General features: G+C 41.3%; 1 protein-coding gene across 1 annotated transcript in view; it reads left to right on the top strand.

The window, feature by feature from the left end:
• LOC103185614 (5-hydroxytryptamine receptor 4-like) overlaps positions 1 to 1,151 on the top strand; it is a 91,525-nt gene extending 90,374 nt beyond the window's left edge. The window contains exon 8 of the mRNA XM_007904214.2: positions 53 to 1,151. Coding sequence (XP_007902405.1) covers positions 53 to 155 — 103 coding nt within the window. The 3' untranslated portion in view covers positions 156 to 1,151. The remainder of the gene's footprint in view (positions 1 to 52) is intronic.
• Positions 1,152 to 21,440: the final 20,289 nt, after the last annotated feature.

The following is a 21,440-nucleotide window of genomic DNA, read 5'->3' as shown; positions in this document are numbered from 1 at the left end:
TAAAGGATGTTGTGTATTTATTTGTTTAACAATTTAAAACTCTCTTTTGTAGCCTGGCTCTTCTTCGGAATGGACACCAGCACGAGAATGGAAGAAAGTTTCTACCTATTGACCCTGGATCGCAAGAATCTGCTACTGAGTACATAGACCATTAAGCTCAGAACTGCTTCAAACTATCCTGAACATGAAGAGACAGCTGGAGTTTTGTAGAATTTTATTTATTAAAGTGCACACTTTTCAGCTTCTAAAGCAAGGAGCATTTATAAGAATCTTCCTGTTGATATGTGACAGCTGTTTGTTTTTAGTAACTGGTTTAAACACATACGCTAAAGCAATGTGATAGTGTACGTTTCAGAGAATTAGAGCCACACTTTGAGAGAGTAGCAGATTGAAGGTCTAAATTCAGAATGCGACTCTTGTCTGTTAAATGGACAAAGAATGACAGTGTCCAGCCATCAAGACTAGAGCCAAAAAGCAAGTAGAGAGACTCTGGTATCATAGTGAAGCAGATGGAATAAATGTACCTTATGGCCAAGTACTGTCAATATCTCGAGTATAGTGATAACTCAGATTCCATTTGGTGCTGAAGAAACAAATCACATATCCAGAGAGATCGTGAATTTCATCCAACACAATTCCAGACTTTTATATTGCCTGAGACTTTCACCTCATCACTACTGTATCACAACTCAAACACCAATACCCCCTTTGCCCACAGCACCATTACATTCCTGTCTGGAATAACCCCAGCGAGAATCCATGGAAAGATATTAGAACCCGAACAGTGTGTATGGCACCCAAGCAGTAAATGTCTCACTAAAGCTTGTATGATATTTGAATTGAACACAATTACGTTTGGGGCAATTCTATGTTGTTTTTTGGGTTTGGTCTTCTGTGTGGTTCTGTGCAAAACAGTAATGTATCAGTATAAATGTAAGGTCACACAGAGAGAGCACCTCTGCTTACATGTTGTCTTGAAAATATACAACCGCAGTTAGCAGTCACTATGTGCCATGGAGTATCAGATAATATTAGCTTGATGACGGTTGATAATGTTTATCTGTATGAATTATTGCTTTCTGGTTCAATAGTTTTCTTTCACATTGTTGGTGAGGTTTAATGACCCGTTGCGCCCTCATGTGTTATTTGCTTCCCCAGTTTAATGCAGTGGAAGCACTCTCTTATTGTGTCTTTTTTTTGTAATTTGCTGTTTTTAGATCTTAATATTTTTTAATCTCTTCAATAAAAAAAAGTTACTTACCATGAAGAAAATCGGAAAACAATGCAATGCTTTGTACTCTCACCTCATGCACAAATCTCAACACTGAAATCATCCCACTTGATCTTAACCTTAATAACAATTTGTCCATCTTCAAATTATAGCAGCAAGCCATTCCTCAAATGAGTCCAAGGTCCTAAAGTCAACCATCCTTCCTGGTAATCTGTATAAAGAAAAAATAATAATCCTTGCATTTGATACAGTGTCTTATGTCTTCGAGACATCTCAAAGCGCTTCACTGAATATACTGTGAAGTGAATTGACTGTATATTTCGTGGGCGAAATGCAGCAGCCAATTGCACACAGCAGTGTCCCACAAACAGTCGTGGATTGAAGTGACCAAATTATTATTATCTATTTATTTATTTTGAAGGGATCATTGGCTTCAGAAAAGCGATCCGCCAATCGACTAACAATCTTGTTCCTATTGACTCCCAGGTAAACAGAGACCTGTGGAGTAAGCAAACTTGCCCAATGTTTTGCCCTGCCCAACAATCAAACCCAGGTCCTCTCGCTTGAGAGGCGAATGCTCTAATCAATATGCTACAGGATTCCTCATGTTGAGAAAAAAAATTATCTGTCTTGGTTGGAACTGTGTTCTAAATGTTTGGGGGTATTAGAATTAGCAACAGATGAAAAGTAAATGACACCCAGGCATGACCTTTATTCTCCTTTATGATTCAGTCTATTCAATAGAGCCTGAAAAATAGTAAGTTCTCCTCACGAGATCACAAATATGTTTGGATGAAGGACCTTCGATGTACAGTCTCTACATCAGAGCATTAAGATTTCATTTTCATTTAAAGATCAATATTCTTGTTAAACTGATAAAGCTGCAAGATTCCATTCCATATTAAGGAAACCTCATTGCTTGGGTTGTGTTAGGGAATTAACAATAGTTTATAACTTGACATGACTTGCAAGCAACTCTGCTGCAGCAATGGATTTTGTGCTGTGGATGATGACTCCATTATAGCACATGAGGACGACACATACAAGATTATCAGTCAGTGTTGAAGCATCAGTGTAACACTAGTTTCATCTGACTGGAAGTTGAGCAAAACATCAATAAAACACTAAGACAAATAACCACAACTTTTTTTGGTCAGAGGTGTCCGACACATGCAGAAACCCATCACCATGCTTAAAAGTATCCAAACCAAACTGAGAATTCCATACATCCCACCTCCACATTATAAAAACAACAACTTGCATTTATATAGCACCCTTCATGTGGGAACGGTAATTACTTAGTGCCTTTAACATCCCAGAGTGAAGGAAGCAAATATTGTCCCCTGCAATTTACCCCTACAAGCACAGGAAGCAAATATTAGAATGAACACTCAAATTCAGACCTGTTCTAATTGACTTACACCCTTCAGATGCTGGAAATCAAAACTAAAAGTACTGGATAAAAATTGCAGCAGTTAATGCTTTGTGAAATACAAAATCCCCATCACAACTGGGGCAGGTTGTGAGTTCAAGTCGCACATTGGGACTTTGAGCTTACAATCTACACTGACACTTTAGTGCTGGAGAAGCACTATTTTGACAGATGTGATGTCCTTCAGATATGGTAGTAAGCTGAGGTCCTGTCTCCTTCTTTAGTTGGATGTGAAAGCTCCCACAGTACTCTTTGAAAAGAGAAGAGAGATTGCCCCGGTGAACAATCCTTCAGCTACATAAAAATGGTCATTCACTTCATAGCTGTTTGTAGGATGAACATTGTTATATGCAAATTGAGTGCCGAGTATGCCTACAAATACAGTTACTATTGATTATTATTCTGCAATCATTTCCCAACCCCTACCACCACCTATAAAATAATAATAATAATCCTTGCATTTGATATAACACTTTTCACGTCTTCTAGACATCTCAAGCGCTTCACAGAATATACTGTAAAGTGAATTGACTGTATATTTGTGAAAATACACAATAAATCCGGTCAAACTTATTGAGATGTCCTCCTGATATGAAATATTACAAAGAATGTACAGCACAGGCCATTCAATCCAACCAGTCCATGCCGGTGTTTATACTCCACACAAGTCTTCACCCATTCCTTACTCTCTCCTGTACCCTTCTATTCCCCTCACCCTCATGTGCAGGTCTAGCTTCCTCTTAAATGCATTAACTCTATCTGATTCAACCACACTTCAGGCAGCCAGTTCCACAATGTCACTTCCCTCTGTGTGAAATAGTTCCTCCTAAATTCATTTTTAGATCCTCTGGTCACTATCATATTTGTGTCCCCTGGTTACGGACTCTCCAATCGGTGGAAACAGCCTGTTTATGTTAACCTTATCAAATCTTTTTATAATTTTAAACACTTAGACCCCTTTAAAGTGTCTCTTCTCCAAAGAAAAAAGACCTAATCTATCCAGTCAAACCTGATAGCAGTACCTGCCAGCCCTGATATCATCATTGTAAACCTATGCTGTACTATTATATCCTTCCTATAGTGTGGAGACAGAAGCGATATATCAAATGTAAAGATTGATATAATTATTGTTGTCGTCCGCAATGCAATGCAAATTAGCATGGTTGCTAGGTAGGTTGAAAATCTCCTTTACTCTAGCACTTGCATGATAAATTTGGTCCCACAATTGACTTTGTTATTATTCTGAAATAATGACTACTTCAGAGTAAACGCATTAGTAGACCAATAGATTCACACCATTATTACTCAGAAATAGACCTTGCAGGGTACTCCTGACAAACTAACAAACACCCCCACCACCAGCCAGCCAGAGTTAATTGTTTCTCTCAAACAGATTATATCATCATTTTGCATTGACAGTGGCAATAATGAAAGGATGGCCTTTCACTATATACAAGCCAGTCACCCATTACAATTACGCATTTATACCTGACTATTTGCATCTCACTATTTTGGCTAAATGCCATTTATATAATTTACAAATGTCATTTTAATGGATAGAATTTGTACAAATAATTATACACAAAGTCCATGACTCATGGAACATGGGAGGCTAGATACAATCTTATTATAGCCTCCATTGACTTAGTCCCAGTGTTCAAACAGATTTCCAGATACGCTGTCATGTCAATTTCAAATCCATGTACGAAAGGCATTTGCATACTTGCTGACAATGCTACAGCCTGTAGGCCAATAGCACAAGATAAAGACCAACATACTTCTCACGTTAAACGGAACTGTCCGTCACTAAGTAGGTAGAAGAATATGACCATATGCTGTTCTCATAACAATCACACATAAGCACAATCATACGCTCTTGAAACAATGAAATGGTTGGCAGCAAACTGAAAGCCCCAAAGTTCCCCTAGTCTTAGCCTGCAAGACCTTTTTGCCGTACAATTTCATACTTACAGAACTGTGCAAAATCAATTTTCCAATTATTTGAAATCCAGCTCTCTTTAAGGACTGTGGAAAAACAGTTTCCAAATTGAGACTGAATTTTTAAATTTTATTGTAATATTCTTTGCAATTAATGCATAACTTTCCATATTGGGAGGACATTTCATTGCCACCAACTGATAGAACCAATTTCCAAAGTACATTTGCTCTGAACAGTCTTCCAGACCAAAATATTGTGGGTTCAAACCCCATGCTGACACTCAGTGCTGCGGAAGCTTTGCTCTTTGTGCAATGTGGAAGATGTCGTCTTCTGATGAGATGTTAATCAAGGTCTTACCCTTCTGTTCAGTTGGTCGTTAAAGATCCTGTGACACAATTTGAAAAGAGAAGGGAGTTTTATTTTGGGGGACTCCCTCCTCTCCCCCCTCCCTCTCCCCGAGGAGTAAGGAAATTTCCTTACTGCACAGGCCTCGGTTTACCTAGCAGTAAGTAGGAACCCTTGATTGAAAATTTTTCGTATTTCAGGGTATTATGGGATACGGGGAGAAAGCGGGAAATTGGAATTGAAAGGATTATTTGAAGTACAGATCATTCATGATCTAATTAAATGGCGGAACAGGCTCGAAAGGCTGAATGGCCTACTCCTGTTCCTATGTTCCTAACCCATTTGCTGGTCAATTGGCATATCGCTTTCCAGGTGTAATATTCTCTTAAAAAAAAGTAATAATAGGGTCACTCAATCTATGACTGTTTGTGGGACCTGCTGTGTCAAATGGTTGCTGAGTTTCTCCCACAAAATATAGTCAATTCACTTTACAGTATATTCTGTAAAGCAGTTTGAGACGTCTCGACAATGTGATAAGACGCTATAAAGTGAATTCAGATGCTTTGACATTTTTTGGCGCGATATAAAATGCAAGGATTATTATAAATAAAAAAAATTCCCTAAGCATCTTCCCTTAAAGTTAGTGCCGCTTTAAGTTGAATACCAGCTTTGTAGTTTATGAAGCTACATGGCTTGTAGGAGAAAGATGATATTATCTTTTCAGGAATCGTCAGTGCAGCCAGTATCCACCCTTCATTTTCAGGTATTTTTCCTTCCTAAAGTTAAAAATCTGGATGTATTTTTATTCTCTGTGGTGCCATAAAATTTCAGTACATCAACCATGATGGTCCAGCACAAACATGACTGTGTTTGCCTTTTCTTTTCACAGTCAATGTTCAACTGCAGCACTAGGGAGATAAACTGCAGTACCATCCGACTTGATGTGTTATAAATAATGGTTTTTCACATGCATGGTATCTAGAGGCTTGGAATGTAGTGCACTATTGATAAATACCTGACTCAGTATATAGTGAAGAAATCACATGCTACTACCAGTCTTGAATCCAGTTCTTGGTTTTATACCTAGTTAATCATTGTACCTTAAGCAAATTATTCAAAACAATTGCACTGTAGTCAGAGATCGCGTTAGGGTTTTAAAATGCATACTGTGTACGCATGGGTATCCAAAAAATGGGTACTTCCTAAATGTTGTTTTCTGCAGAACTTGGCAGACTTTCGTAAATGCATTCTTCTTTCTTCCTCTTTCACAAATCTGACAAAACATTACCACAATCACTTAGAGATCACACATTATCTGCACGTAGACATTTATATTCCAATTCCCATTCTGATTGATCAGTTTATTCCTCGCCTGTTTTTGAACAGGAAAAATTGGCGTCACTACTGCCGACTCAAACAACATCTTACGACAATGTTAATGGAGTAGATAAACTTGAACGTGATTCTTCCGCGTCATTGGGTTGTTTTCTCTTTTACATGACACTTTGGAAAGTGAATAAATATACTTCTGCATCTGGTCCTACATACTTTGTTGTATGTTGATGAGAGAATGAATGTGATGTTCGTTAGTCTGATGCGCATACTTTATTATCTTTAATTAAATACGTAATTTGCTTTTTTTAAAACACGCAACCATCAACGATCTCTGGTTGTGTCAGCTTGAACTATGATCTCCAAGTCTCAACGTGGGGTTTTGAACCCACAAGCTTCTGACTCAGAGGCAAGAATGCTCACCAACAAACTTGAATAGAATATAAACTCTTGAATGGGATTTGGGCAGATGTATGACTTGGGCAATTATACGATTTATGCAGATCAGCCTTATGCGAGTTTTACTGTACAATCAAATTGGTAAAGACCTTATATAAGAAGCATACAATGTTTAAATAGCTATCAAAATTACAGAAATAGATATAAATTCTGGTAGCTTTAAAATATAAATCACTGCAACAAGGCACAGATAATTTGTTTTATAATGTGTATCATTGCCCTGTCAATTCAACAGCATACATTCCCCAACTGGTATTGATGTTATCAGTGGTATAATATAATGTTATCAGTAGTATAATGGTATTGATGTTATCAGTAGTATAATTTTTCCTTGGGACATGAATTGTAGGAGTAATTACTCTATTTGAGGAGCAGCCTTAAATCATGTAAATTGTTGGAATTCCACTGGTGGCAACATATATGGGAAATATGCAGGAGCATTATTCTGGCTGAGAGGAGTTTAAATGTAGATCCTGAATACGGTATACAGTATACACAGATTCCTCTCTGTCTTCAGTGAGCTGATGATGCTGCCTGTCAAGATTTAAATCGTGGAAGATGAATGATCCTCTTGGGAAGAAGATATTTTAATATATCAGTGCTATCTCTTTGCTCAAAACCGTCCTTTCACTGCAGTGGAATATTATAGGCCACTTATGTGAAAGGATCAGCTCACATTCTGCATATATGAGGCAAATGTCATAACCCAGCAGTGTGACTTTCCTCCTGCAGGTACATATATAATTCCTTCATCATTTCCATTATCTGAAGTCCTCAAGGGTCAAACCAGTCAATGGGGACAAGGACTCTTCCCGTTGTTAATCCTAATGTGTAAAGCGGTCCTAGCTGAGTAAACAACAGAAAGCTTACCAGTCAGTGTGGAGTCCTGTAGCTCAGTGGCTAGAGCACTCGCCTTGCAATCTTGGTTTGATTCCCAGGCAGGCCAAAACGTTGGGCAAGTTTCCTTACTGCACACGCCTCTGTTCACCTAGCAGTAAGTAGGAACCTGATTGTTTTATTCCAGCAGTACTCCAGCACTCTCCAAGTCCTGGCGCTTGGCAACCTGCAACAATAATTTCTAAGACTTAATAGTTGGTTTGGATACTTCAGCATGATGATAGGTTGGTAAAAAACAATATCATCACATTCCAAGATACTAGAAACTTCTCAATATGGCCATTGATCTGCAGTGACCTCCATTTGATTGAGTCACTAAAGTTTTTATCTCATACAAATCAGTGTGGACATGCAGCATGCTGGGTCTCTGACTTTTCCAAACCTTTCCGTTGTTGCCACTTTCTTACCAACATTCAGTAGCTCATTCTGTGTTTCTTCATTATTACTAAGATAATAATAATAATCCTTGCATTTGATATAGTGCTTTTCACGTCGGGAGGACGTCCCAAGCGCTTCACAGAATACACTGTAAAGTCTCCCCAGTGTGTGCATCTGAAATGCCTTTGCTTCAAGTAGGGCTCTTCAGGTGATGTGGATGGTTGGCTGGGCTCCCCTTGATCTGGGAAGAGTTCTGAAGTATATTACAACATGTTTCCATAACAATAATAGTAAAATTCATACTTGTATTTGATACAGCAACTTCCACGTTGAGAGAACATCACAAAGTGTTTCACGGGATATACAGTTGGTTCAAACTCACATTGGGACTTGGAACTCACAGGTCTATTCTGACACTCCAATACACACCCGTGCACTGTGTTGTGTACTGTAAAGTATGATGACTCACTGTATTTTGTAGGTGAATGCAGGAGCCACTTTGTCCCACAAACTTCCCATGAAGTGAGTGACCAATTTGGAAGAAGCTCCCTTCTCTTTTCAAATAGTGTCATGGGATCTTTAACATCCACCTTACAGGCAGGCATGACTTTGGTTCATCCTATTACTTTATCCCTGGGACGTGAATTGGTCAGGATGTAGACAATGACAAGTTTGAACCATTCCAGATCTATCAATTACAGCTGAATGCACTACAAAGTTAAAAAAATATACTAGTCAGTTCTGACCTTGATATGCTTTTCAAGTCACTTCATTTTAATTTCACGTGTCACAGATTCTTAACATCGAACTGTGCAGCTACTGAAAACACGGTGAATTTATACCCAATCTTTACAAATGAAGAAAAAAAATCAGGAGTAGCTGAAAGGTCATAAAAGCCTTCTCATTTAGCATCATTTAAATACTAGTATCCATTTTGATTAACATAGGTCGAAAACAAAAGACAAATGAGACATAAAAAATTCAGGTATGTATGTGACTTCATGCAGGACCCCTTTAAGAGCACCCTTTATTCCTGTTTAATGGGGAGACATTCCACCTGCAGCTAGATTTACTCTACTCATGTAATATTTTAATGTCTAGGTTCGTTGAGCTCAGTCACAATTTTTCTGTGGCACTTAAAAATACCTGACAGAAAATGTTTTTCAAATTAAGGCTGTATTTAATAAAAATAATAATCCTTGCATTTGATATGGCGCCTGATCATGTCTTTGTGACATCTCAAAGTGCTTCACAGGGTACACTGTAAAATGGGAGTGATTGTGTGTTTTGTTAGCAAAACGTGGCAGCAAATTGTGTAAAGCTATGACCCGCAAACAGTGGTGGATTGAGTGACCAAATTATTAGTATTTTTTGGGAGGGATTATTAGCCCTGGAAAGCGATCCGCCAATCAACTAACAAGCAGGTTCCTACTCATTGCTAGATAAACAGAGGAGTGTGAAGTAAGGAAACTTGCCTCAGGTTTCAACCTGCCTGGGAATCAAATTCTTGCTTTAAGAAGTTGGGATGCTCAAATTTGGAAAGCCTTGAAAAGTAAATCTAGACCCAAATAGCATTTTTACCCTTAGTGTACCTGATAGCTAGTAAAACTGCATGTCACTCTAAATTATATACGTAAATAGCTCAGTGAAAAGTACTTTATTATCCATCTCTAAACAACAACAACAAGATTCCAATTATAGAGCGCCTTTCATGTCGGGAGGATGTCACAAGGCGCTGGACAGATGGGTCGGGACCCGAGGAGGGGGGAAATGGTCAGGGTGAGGGGAGGGAAGGGAGGGAGCGAGGAGGGGGTAGAGGGTCGAGAGGGGAGCTGAAGGCTCGGTCAAAGAGAAAGGTCTTGAGACCGGCCTTGAAGGAGGAGAGGGAGGAGGCGGCGAAGGCACTGGGGGATAGAGTTCCAGAGCCTAGGGGCTGAGAGGCTGAAGGCCCGGCCACTGATGGTAGGGCGGTTGGGGCGGGGGATGTGGAGCAGACCGGAGCCGGAGGAACGGAGTGTACGGGCAGGTAAGTAAGGGGATAGTAGGTCGGAGAGGTAGGAGGGAGCAAGGCCGTGAATGGCCTTGTAGGTGAGGATGAGGATCCTAAAGGTAAGGTGGCGGCCTCTTAATCCGGTTAGTGTGAGGGGAGAACATGTTAGGTTCTCTGGGGCGCTATCCCAATGAAGGGAGCTAAATAAATGCAAGTTGATATTGTTACATGGTAAATGCAGGTATCAGTGTGGCTCAGGTAGTAGCACTCTTGCCGACAAGTCAGAAGGTTATGGGTTCAAGTCCAATGTTAAGACTTTACATTCATAGTCTAGGCTAATACTCCAGTTGTCAGAGGTCCTTTGGATGAGCCATTAAAAAAAACAAGACTTCAACTGCCTGTTCAGGTGGATTCTTCTTATTGTTGTTATTATTATTGTTATTATTATGATGTTAAAGATCCCTGAAAAGAAAATTGATTATTTTATCTCTGGTATCCTGGCCAAAAATGCTTCAGATGAAACTGTTCATTCACTCCTAGATCAAAGGGCTACTCCTGTGTGGAAATTGTTTGTCACATTTGCCTAAAAATATAGTCAGTACACTTTGCAGTAAATCCTGTGAAAAGTATCAGTGATGGGATTTTGTGAATTTATAAATTTGAAATCATGAACTTTCAATGCATTGAATCCAGAAATCTTTGTTTAAGAGGAATGAGTTTTAACTTTGTGATGTCTGGGCAGAAATTCTTCTTTTCCTGAACCTTGATGAACTTACAAATAATAATAATAATTGTATTTGATATAGCGCCTTATCACGTCTTCAAGACATTTCAAAGCACTTCACAGAATATACTATAAAGTATATATTGTGTGGGAGAAATGAAAAAATAATAAAAAATGATAATACATTGGTCACTCAATCCATAACTGTTTGTGGGACACTGCTATGCGCAATTGGCTGTCATGTTTTGCCCACAACAGTCAATTCACTTTACTGCATATTCTGTGAAGCACTTTTGAGACATCTCAACAATGTAATAAGGTGCTGTATCAAATGCAAGGATTATTATTACTACAATTTGTTACTAACACTGCAGTTAAGTGCGTTCTCAACCCCAGTTCTCAATGGCACATTTTGGACTGACTGCCCCTCCACCCCAACCTATGAGAGTGGCTTCTCCTTCACCCATTTTGAGAAATGGAAACTCATCCATCTTTGCTTTCCACTTAACAAAATGTAGGATTTTTTGTTTATACTTGATATGGTCACCGCTTTATTTTCTCTGACTCTCTGTTGTTCTGTAACATTTATTTGTTCACTAAAGGCATTAGCCAGTCTGAGTTTGGTTAGTAATTACCGATTGCGCTCAGGGAAACTTAGAAAGTGACAACGTTCGCTTTGTAAATATATTGAACAGCATTTTTTAAAATTTAACATTGTTTTTGATCCTTATGGTGCCATGAAGTCTGACTAGCATTGATTGCAACAATTAAATCTAGTAATTCATTGAATCATAGAATCGTACAGCACAAAAAGAGGCCATTCGGCCCATCGAGTCTGTGCCGGCTCTTTGAAAAGAGCAATGTCATGTCAATCCCACTCCCCATAACTCTGCAAACCCGTCCTCCTCAAATACCCGTCCACCTCGTTTTTAAGTACTTATCGAATCGGCCTCGACCACCCTTTAAGGCAATGCATTCCAGATTCGAACAACTCGCTGGGTGAAGAAATTTCTTCTCACCTCCCCTCTGCTTCTTTTAGAGACCATTTTGAATCTGTGACCTCGAGTCACCGACACACCCACCAGTGGAAACAGGTTTTCCCTTTCTAACCTATCAAATCCCCTCATGATTTTGAAGACCTCTATTAGGTCTCCTCGTAACTTTCTCTGCTTCAGTGAGAACAATCCCAGCCTCTCCAGCCTTTCCTCATAATCAAGGTCCCTCATTCCTGGTACCATCCTCGTAAATCTCCTCTGCACTCTTTCCAATGCCTTAACATCCTTCCTATAGTGTGGTGCCCAGAACTGGGCGCAGTATTCAGTATTCTAACTGAGGCCTAACCAGTATTTTATATAGGTTAATCATAACCTCCTGACTCTTGTACTCTATGCCCCTATTTATAAAGCCTAGTATCCCATATGCCGTTTTTACAACTGTATCTACCTGTCCTGCCGCCTTCAAGGATTCATTTATCTGCACCCCCAGGTCTCTGTTCTTTTACCCCCCTTAAGATTGTATTACCAGCCTATATTGCCTCCCCTCATTCTTTCTACCAAAATGCATTACTTTGCATTTCTCTACATTGAAATTCATCTGCCATGTGTCTGCCCATTTTACCATTCTGTCTATGTCTTCCTGCAGTTGACTCCTATCCTTTTCACTGTTTTCCATCCTACCTAACTTTGTGCCATCCTCAAACTTGGAAATGGTACTTGCTATACCCAAGTCCAGATCATTTATGTATATTAAGAAGAGCAGTGGTCCTAATACCGATCCCTGGGGGACACCACTGTACACTTCGCTTCAGTCAGGAAAGCAGCCGTTCACCACAACTCTCTGCTTTCTGTCTCCCATCCAGTTCTGAATCCATGATGCCACTGTTTCTTTTATACCATGGGCTTCTATCTTTCTTACAAGTCTTTCATGTGGCACTTTGTCAAATGCCTTTTGAAAATCCATATAAACTACATCAACTGCACTACCTTTGTCCACCCTCTCCGCTACCTCATCGAAAAATTCTATTAGATTTGTTAGACAAGATCTGCCTTGAACAAATCTGTGTTGGCTGTCCCTAATTAACCCATATTCTTCTAAGTGAAGATTTATTCTGTCTAGCATTATAGTCTCCAGGATGTTAGGCTGACTGGCCTGTAGTTCTCAGGTTTGTCCTTCTGTTCCTTTTTGTATAGGGGAGTCACATTGGCCACTTTCCAATCCTCTGGCACCACCCTTGTGTCCAATGAAGATTGAAAAATTGTAGCTAAAGCCTCCGCTATTTGTACCCGTGCCTCCCATAGTAACCTTGGTTGCATCCCATCCGGGTGACTTATCTACCTTCAGCCAGTCAACCTTTTCAGTGCTTCCTTTATGTTTATACTTATCCTATCCATTTCCTCTACCCTCTCCTCCGATACTGCAGCATTTGGTGCATCCACTTATTTTGTGAAGACAGATGCAAAGTACTCATTCAGTACATCAGCCATGCCCTCTGCCTCCACAATAAGATTTCCACCTTGGTTCTTAATTGGCCCCACCCTACCTTTGACTAATCTTTTTTTCTTGATATGTTTGTAAAATATTTTAGAATTCCCTTTAATGTTACCCACTAACCTTTTTTCATATAATCTTTTTGTCCCTCTTATTTCCTTTTTCAAACCTTTTCTGCACTTCTTATATTCTATTTGGTTGTCTTTTGTGTCTTGGGTTTGACATTTGTCATACGCCTCCTTTTTCTGCTTCATTCTAGATACAATTACCTTCATTATCCAGGGAGGTTTGGATCCCCTACTTTTCCATTTTGTGGGAATGTATTTATTCTGTCTCCTGTACGCATTTTAGGAATCTTTCCCCCTCCTTGCCCGTTGCGCTGTTGTTTTGCCAGTCTATGTTGGGATAATTAAAGTGCCCCATTATCCCGACTCTATTGGCCTTGCATCTGTCTGAGATCTGCTTGCAGATCTGCTCATCTATTTGCTTCCCACTATTTGGTGGTCTATAGTATACCCCTACCAGCGTAACAGCTCCTTTTTTGTTCCTTAACTCTAACCAGATAGATTCCGTTTTGGGGACCTCCAGCACCTCGACCTTTTCCACGGCAATAACCGTATCCTTAATATTGCCACGCCCCCCCCCCCCTTCTTTTTTTCCTTCCCTATCCCTCCTGAATACATTATAGCCAGGAATATTCAGCTCCCATTTCTGTCGTTGTTTGAGCCAAGTCTCTGTTACTGCTATTACATCGTATCCCCCTATGACCACTTGAGCCTGCAGCTCACCAATCTTGTTTGCTAAACTCTGTGCATTTAGGCACATGCACTCCAAGACTGATTTGACCTGTTCTGCACTTCCCCCCTGTTTTATTTCTCCATTTTCTAGCTCTTCGTTTTTTTCATTCCCTTCCCACCTCAAAACCAGTTTAAACCCTCCCCTCCCCAACAGCATTAGGTAGCCTGCCTGCAAGCACATTCGCCCCAGCCCTGTTTAGGTGCAACCCATCCATCTGGTACAAGTCCCACCTGCTCCAGAACTGGTCCTAATGATCCAGAAACCTGAAGCCTTCTTTTCTGGACCATTTCTCCATCCAAGCATTCATATACTTGATCCTGCCATTATGGTACTTATTTGCCCGAGGCACACAGAGTAATCCAGAGAGAGTTTGAAGCCCAAGGCTCCATCACCTCTTTTACAGGGGTCCCATTATCTGCAGGACTATAAAACCATCCTGTCCCTGAGCATTAATCAGATGCAAGCATTCCCTGAGCCTCAGGGGAGTGATGGTTTCCTCCATCCTACTGTCCAGGAACCTCTCACTGTCCCTGATGGAGCGCAGTGTCTGCACCTCGGCTTCCAGCTCAGCTACTCTCAGCTGGAGCTTCCTGAGTTGCAGACACTTGCTGCAGATGAAGTTGCCCGGGCTCAAGGCGCCCTCCATTAACTCCCACAAGTCACAGTCCTCGCATTTCACTTGCCACATCATCTTCTCATACAGTGTTTTCAATATATAAAGTTTTTGTTTTTTTGTTTTAATTTGCCATCAGTGTTTTAGTTTCTGAAAGTTCCTTGTTTGTCAATGGTTCTGCTGTTGAAAATGACATCACACCAACATCACTTTTTCTTTTTTCGTAGCTCTGACTTTAGCTTTACCTCAGCCTCCACTCTGTCCTGATTGCTCACCCCAAATGACCAAGTGTTTACCTCAGCCGTTCCTTTTATGCTGATCGCTAGGCACAGCCTCCGCTTCCGCTCTGTCCTGAATGCTCGCCCCGAATTGGTGCAATACAATTACCATTGGGTATCCTAATTTGGGGAGGGGCTCAATGCCTATAAAAGAACAAGCTGCATGTGCTAATTTTTTACTTGATAATATCAAAAGGTATGTATCCTGACTATTGATGAGGATTAGTCAGGGATTGGTTTTTTTGTGCACTTTACATTACAAATGCCTGCTAGTGTGTTTAGTTAAAATGTGATTTATGTTTGTTATCTCATAGTTGTGTTTAGTGATATTTATTGTGTTGTTTAAGATTTAATGCTGAGGGTTTCATCGAAACTACAATAAAATTCCATTGAGTTTACTTGACCGTGCTTTTTCGAGCTATCTGTATAAGTCAAAGGAGGGAATATACAAACTATTTAGAATAAAAAGCTGATGATGGAAGTTTCCCAATTTGCTTTAATTTAAATACCAATTGGTAGTACCTCTCATCATGGAAGAACTCATTAGTCAAGTTACACCAAGTTATAGGGATTTGCATTCATTAGTGAGGATTGAACACAGAGGGCACCCGGTACATTCTGTAAGGGGAGCAAGCCATATTGTGGATGTACATGTAGGGATGTAGAATTGTCTCTGGAACAGCTTTTGTATCTGGCTATCTATTTTTTGAGCCAATGTCTGACAAATCAGGAAAAGCTTCCCAATCTCTAGGTGGAATTGTTTGTTTTCAAAAAGCAATTGATCACTGAATAGATTTTTTCCCATTGAAACTATTTTCACCTGAATCCAATTTTTAAACCTCAAATTCTCCTGTGTTTTGGGATATCCATGAAACTCACTGAAATACTGGCTGAAATTTCAGTACCAACAACGTACACTTATTGACTGAAAGATCTGCTACACAAAGCTTGAAACGAGCAGCTGCAGGCAGGACACAAATTTACTGCAGGAAGGAAAGAGTCTCTCAGTAAAGAATTGCAAGAACAAACAAAAAACAATTGGACAATGATGATGTGAAAACTTAATGAACCAGTGGAAGCTTTTTGAAGTATTAATGGGAGACCCAAAAACATTTGGGAGCAGAAGAGAGGTTTTTGAGTCTGGAAATAAAGTGATTAGTTTCATTAAAATTAGGAATCCATTGATTGATTTAAAAGCTTCCCATTACAACTGTATATAATTACATTATGAAATCAGTTACTCATATAGTCTGTTGGATGGATCTTTGAATAATTACCAGTTATAATGGTTTGTTTTGGGAGGCGGGATGTCTCCTTACAGTCAAGCTGGTTTGACAGCTCCCTCTATTGGAAGTTACTCACTTTTGAAATTGCTCTCAAATGGAATTTTCCGCATTGAAATGTATTTCTATTATGTATTTAAATATTTCTAAACAATGAAAGGGTTAGGGTTTGTGTTATGTCCTTTTTTATTATGATTATTTACAATGATTCAGTGCTGTGTCTTTTTACCAAGCTCCTTAATACAGTATGTCTATCTCTTAATTAAACATCTGTAAAAAAAAGTCAGTTCATTTACTTACAATTCCTGCAGTTTTATTCTGGCTATTTGCTTTCTCATCACTCGCATGGTTAAATATATATATGTGGCAGTTCCATGTATGTTCACATGTTTGGGTGATGTGATAATATGCTATACCAAACGCTATCATTATGCGAGCTGGAAAAATTCACCCATTTCGCTTCCACCCCTCCATAACATTCACATGGTCCATCTCTGACTCATCCCTTCGTCGACTTCACCGTTTCCATATCAGGGCATAGATTGTCAATAGATATCTTTTACAAGCCCACCAACTTCCACAATTACCTGGACCAGACCTCCTCCCACCCCACCTCCTGTAAAGACTCTATTCCCTTTTCCCAGTTCCTCTGCCGCATCTGCTCTGATGATGCCACCCTTCGCACCAGAGCAGCTGAAACGTCTTCCTTTTTCCTCGACCGAGGATTCCCATCCACTGTGGTAGGCAGGGTCCCTGACCATGTCTGCCCTATTTCCCGCACCTCTGGCTTCACCCCTTCCCCCTCTTCCCAGAACCTTGATAGGGTCCCCTTCGTCCTCACCTTCCACACCACCAGCTTCAACATCCAGCAAATAATTCTCCGCCATTTCCGTCACCTCCACCATGATCCAACCACTAAACGTATCTTTCCCTTCCCCTCTCAGCATTCCGAAGGGACCATTCCCTCCATGATTCCCTAGTTCCCCCATCACCACCAACAATTATTATTATTATAGCAGTTGCTCTCCTCCCAGTGGCACTTTCCTATGCCAGCACAGGAGATGTAATACCTGCCCTTTCACCTCCTCCCATACCACTGTCCAGGGCCCCAAACACAGATTTCAAATGAGACAGTGATGTATGTGTACGACCGCCAATTGGGTGACTGATTTGCCGTTCTCCATTCCATTCTCCGTTCTGATCTCAAGCACAACCCTGAGCTTCCGGTTTCTTGCCAATTCAATTCTCCCTCCCACTCGCACTCTGACCTCTCCATCCACGGTCTCCTACACTGTTCCAATGAGCCACAGCGCAAGTTCAAGGAACAGCAGAGAGCCCAGAGTGAGCTACGTCCAGAGTGAGGCGAGGCCAGAGTGTGAAGGAATTTGGTGAGAGTGGAAATTGCTGCTGTGAGTATCGTGAGAACCGCTATCGTGAGTAGCGACAACACCAAGGTGTTGTTATTCAAGTCTTGTGGTAGTTGTTATTGTTGTTTAAATCTTGTGGCAGTTAAAATTGTTGATACCGTTGGTAGATTGGTCTTGTGGGGTAACTCTACAGGGAGTAGCTGTAGCTAACTAGGCCTAGCCAATAACAAGTAACTTATTGATTAATCACTTGATTAGGTGTTAATTCCAAATTACTGCTGAGCAATCAGAAACTGGTTGTACCCAAAGAGTATAAATAGGAGATAGCTGCGAGAGCCTCACTCGAGCAGAGAGCCCAGAGTGAGCTATGTTGGGAGTGAAGTGAGGCCAGAGTGTGAGGGAATTTGGTGAGAGTGGGAATTAGGTGAAGTAGGTGCAGGTTATATATCTAAGGGGAAGTAAGAGGCGATAGATAATGGCCTGGCAGGTGATGTGCGAGGAATGTGGTATGTGGGAGTTGATGGAGGGCAACCTGAACCCAGGTGACTTCATCTGCAGCAAATGTCTGCAACTGAACAAGCTCTGACTTAGAATAGCTGAGCTAGAGTCTCAGGTGCAATCACTATGCTCCATCAGGGACAGTGAGAGGTTCCTGGACAGCATGGTGAAGAGGACCCTCATTCCCCTAGGACTCAGTTATAGCAGCCCATCACTGTAGAGGAGTCATGAGAGAGGGGTACTGGAACTATCAAGAGGTCAGAATTCAAGAAAAGGACCACTCCCAGAGGAGCCCAACACACAGCCACCCTTCATTCATGCTAAAAGTGATTGGGTGACAGTGCGACGGGGCAAGAAGAGGGCTTGTTCAAGGTAGAGCACCCCCAACAGAGTACCAGTCTCTAATCAATACTCAACATTAGCTATCAAGAGCATGGAAGCCTGTCGTGAGGATAGCAGTGGACATTCTGTCCAACAGAACAAGGGCATGGTTCACAAGGCTAATACAGTTGTGATAGGGGATTCAGCAGCAAGAGGCAGTAACAGGATCTTCTGTAATCAGAATCGTAAGCTAAGATGGTTTGCTGCCTTCCTGGTACAAGGGTAGTAGACTTCATGGACAAGATTCTTCGGGGGGAAGGAGAATGTCCAGAAGTCGTGGTCCATGTGGGGACCTATGATATTGGTAAGAAGAGGGCTATGATGCTCCAGGGCGAGTATCAAAAGCTTGGGAGAAAACTCAAGTTCAGAACATCCAAGGTGGTGATCTCTGGGTTACTCCCGGTACCTCGGGCAACAAGGCACCATAATGAAAGGATCAGGCGCATGAACGATTGGCTGGAGAAATAGTCCAGAAAAGAAGGTTTCCGTTTTCTGGACAATTGGGACCACTACACTACTGGGGGAGGTGGGATCTTTACCTTGAGGATGGGCGGCACTTAAGCAAGGCAGGGTTGAGCTTCCTTGCCAAGATTTATCAAATGCTGTAGGGGCGGATTTAAAAAAGTGTCGAGGGGGATGGGTATCCAAGGATAAACAATGGATTAGAGATTAGAGGAAAAAGACAAGAGGGAAGTGTAGAGCAGGTACAAGCGGACAATTTCCTCAAATGCATGTACCTAAATGCACGTAGCTTAGGGAATAAGGTTGATGAGCTGCAGGTTCAATTGGCCAAAGGGAGATACAATGTGGTGGCAGTAACTGAGACATGGCTCAAGCCAGGACAGGAATGGGAGTTAAATATTTCAGGATATAATGTGTTCAGGAAGGATAGAGAAGGAAGAAAAGGAGAAGGGGTGGCAATATTAGTTAAGGATATAATTATAGCTGTAGAAAGGAACGAGGCTCTGGAGGGCCCGACAACAGAATCCATCTGGTTAGAGATAAGAAAGGAGTGGTTACACTGATAGGGGTTTAATATAGACCACCAGACAATGGGAAGGAGATAGAGGAGCAGATCTGCAACCAGATCGTAGATAGATGTAAGACGAACAGAGTTGTGATAATGGGGGATTTCAATTATCCCAATATAGACTGGCAAGATAGCAGCGCTAAGGTCAAGGCAGGAGAAAGATTCATAGACTGTGTACAGGAAAATTTTCTTGAGCAGTATGTCTCCAGTCCTACGAGGAAGGAAGCATTGCTGGGGAATGAAATAGGTCAGGTTGAACAGGTTTCGGTAGGGGAGCATCTAGATAACAGTGATCATAATATTATTAGATTTAGATTACTCATGAACAGGGACAAAGTACAGTCAAGGATGAAAATGCTTGACTGGAAAAGGACTAATTTTGATGGGCTAAAAAGGGACCTAGAGTTGGTGGACTGGCAAGTGAGACTAGCAGGTAAAACGACTCATGAGCAATGGGAGATCTTCAAAGATATGATAGCTCAAGGTCAAAATAGATATATTCCCACAAAAGGGAAATGTACGGCAACCAAGCCAGCCTGGGTGACCAGGGATATTCTGTCTAGGATGAAAAAGAAGAGACGGCGTACGAAAATTGGAAGACGCAAGATACTGAGGATAGCAAAACGCATTATAGAGAATGCAGGAGTGATCTTAAGTGATAAGACAGGCTAAAAGATCGCATAAGAAGAGGTTAGCGGGTAACATAAAGGGGAATCCTAAAATATTTTACAAGCACATAAAGGAAAAAAGGTTAGTTAAAGGTAGGGTGGGGCCAATCAAAGACAATGACGGCAATCTTGTTGTGCAGGCAGAGGGCATGGCTGAACGAGTACTTTGCATCTGTCTTCACAACGGAAATGGATGCACCAAATGCCGCAGTATTGGATGAGAGGGTAGAGGAAATAGATCAAATTACTATAGACAGAAAGGAAGTTCTGAAAAGATTGACTGGGCTCAAAATTGATAAGTCACCAGGACCAGATGGGTTTCACCCAAGGTTGCTATGGGAGATATGGGTTCAAATAGCGGAGGCTTTGGCCATTATATTTCAATCTTCATTGGACACAGGAGTGGTGCCAAGAGACTGGAGAGTGGCTAATGTTACCCCCTCTACAAAAAGGGGCAGAAAGACAAACACGGAAATTACAGGCCAGTCAGCCTAACTTCGGTAATAGGAAAACTACTGGAGACCATAATCCGGGACAGAATAAATCTCTACTTAGAGGAACATGAGGTAATTAGAGACAGCCAACATGGATTTGTTAAAGGCAAATCTTGCCTTTAGCAAATCTGATAAATTTTTTGAAGAGGTGACTGCAAGGGTTGATGAGGGAAATGCGGTGGATGTTATTTACATGGATTTCAAAAAGGCTTTTGACACAGTACTGCATAAGAGATTATTACAACAACAAAATTCCATTTATAGAGCACCTTTCACGTCGGGAGGACGTCCCAAGGCGCTGTACAGTTGGGTCAGGACCTGAGCATTGGGGGGAAATGGTCAGGGTGAGGGAAGGGAGGGAGCGAGGAGGGGGTAGAGAGTCGAGAGGGGAGCTGAAGGCAAAAGGTCTTGAGACCGGCCTTGAAGGAGGAAAGGGAGGAGGCGGCGAAGGCACTGGGGGATAGAGTTCCAGAGCCTCGGGGCTGAGAGGCTGAAGGCCCGGCCACCGATGGTAGGGTTGTTGGTGCAGGGGATGTGGAGCAGACCGGAGCCAGAGGAACGGAGGGTACAGGTAGGTAGGGGGATAGTAGGTCAGAGAGGTAGGAGGGAGCAAAGCCGTGAATGGCCTTGTAGGTGAAGATGAGGATCTTGAATTCGATTAATACAAAAATTAGAGGCCCACGGTATTAAGGGGACAGTGGCAGATTAAGAACTGGCTGAGTGACAGAAAGCAGAGGGTGGTGGTTATTGGGAGTTGCCCAAAATGGAAGGAGATGTGCAGCGGTGTCCCCCAGGGATCGGTATTGGGGCCACTGC

The sequence above is a fragment of the Callorhinchus milii genome, unplaced genomic scaffold (assembly GCF_018977255.1).
Source record: "Callorhinchus milii isolate IMCB2004 unplaced genomic scaffold, IMCB_Cmil_1.0 Scaffold1, whole genome shotgun sequence".
Lineage (NCBI taxonomy): Eukaryota > Metazoa > Chordata > Chondrichthyes > Chimaeriformes > Callorhinchidae > Callorhinchus > Callorhinchus milii.
This window is presented reverse-complemented; position numbering and strand designations above follow the sequence as displayed.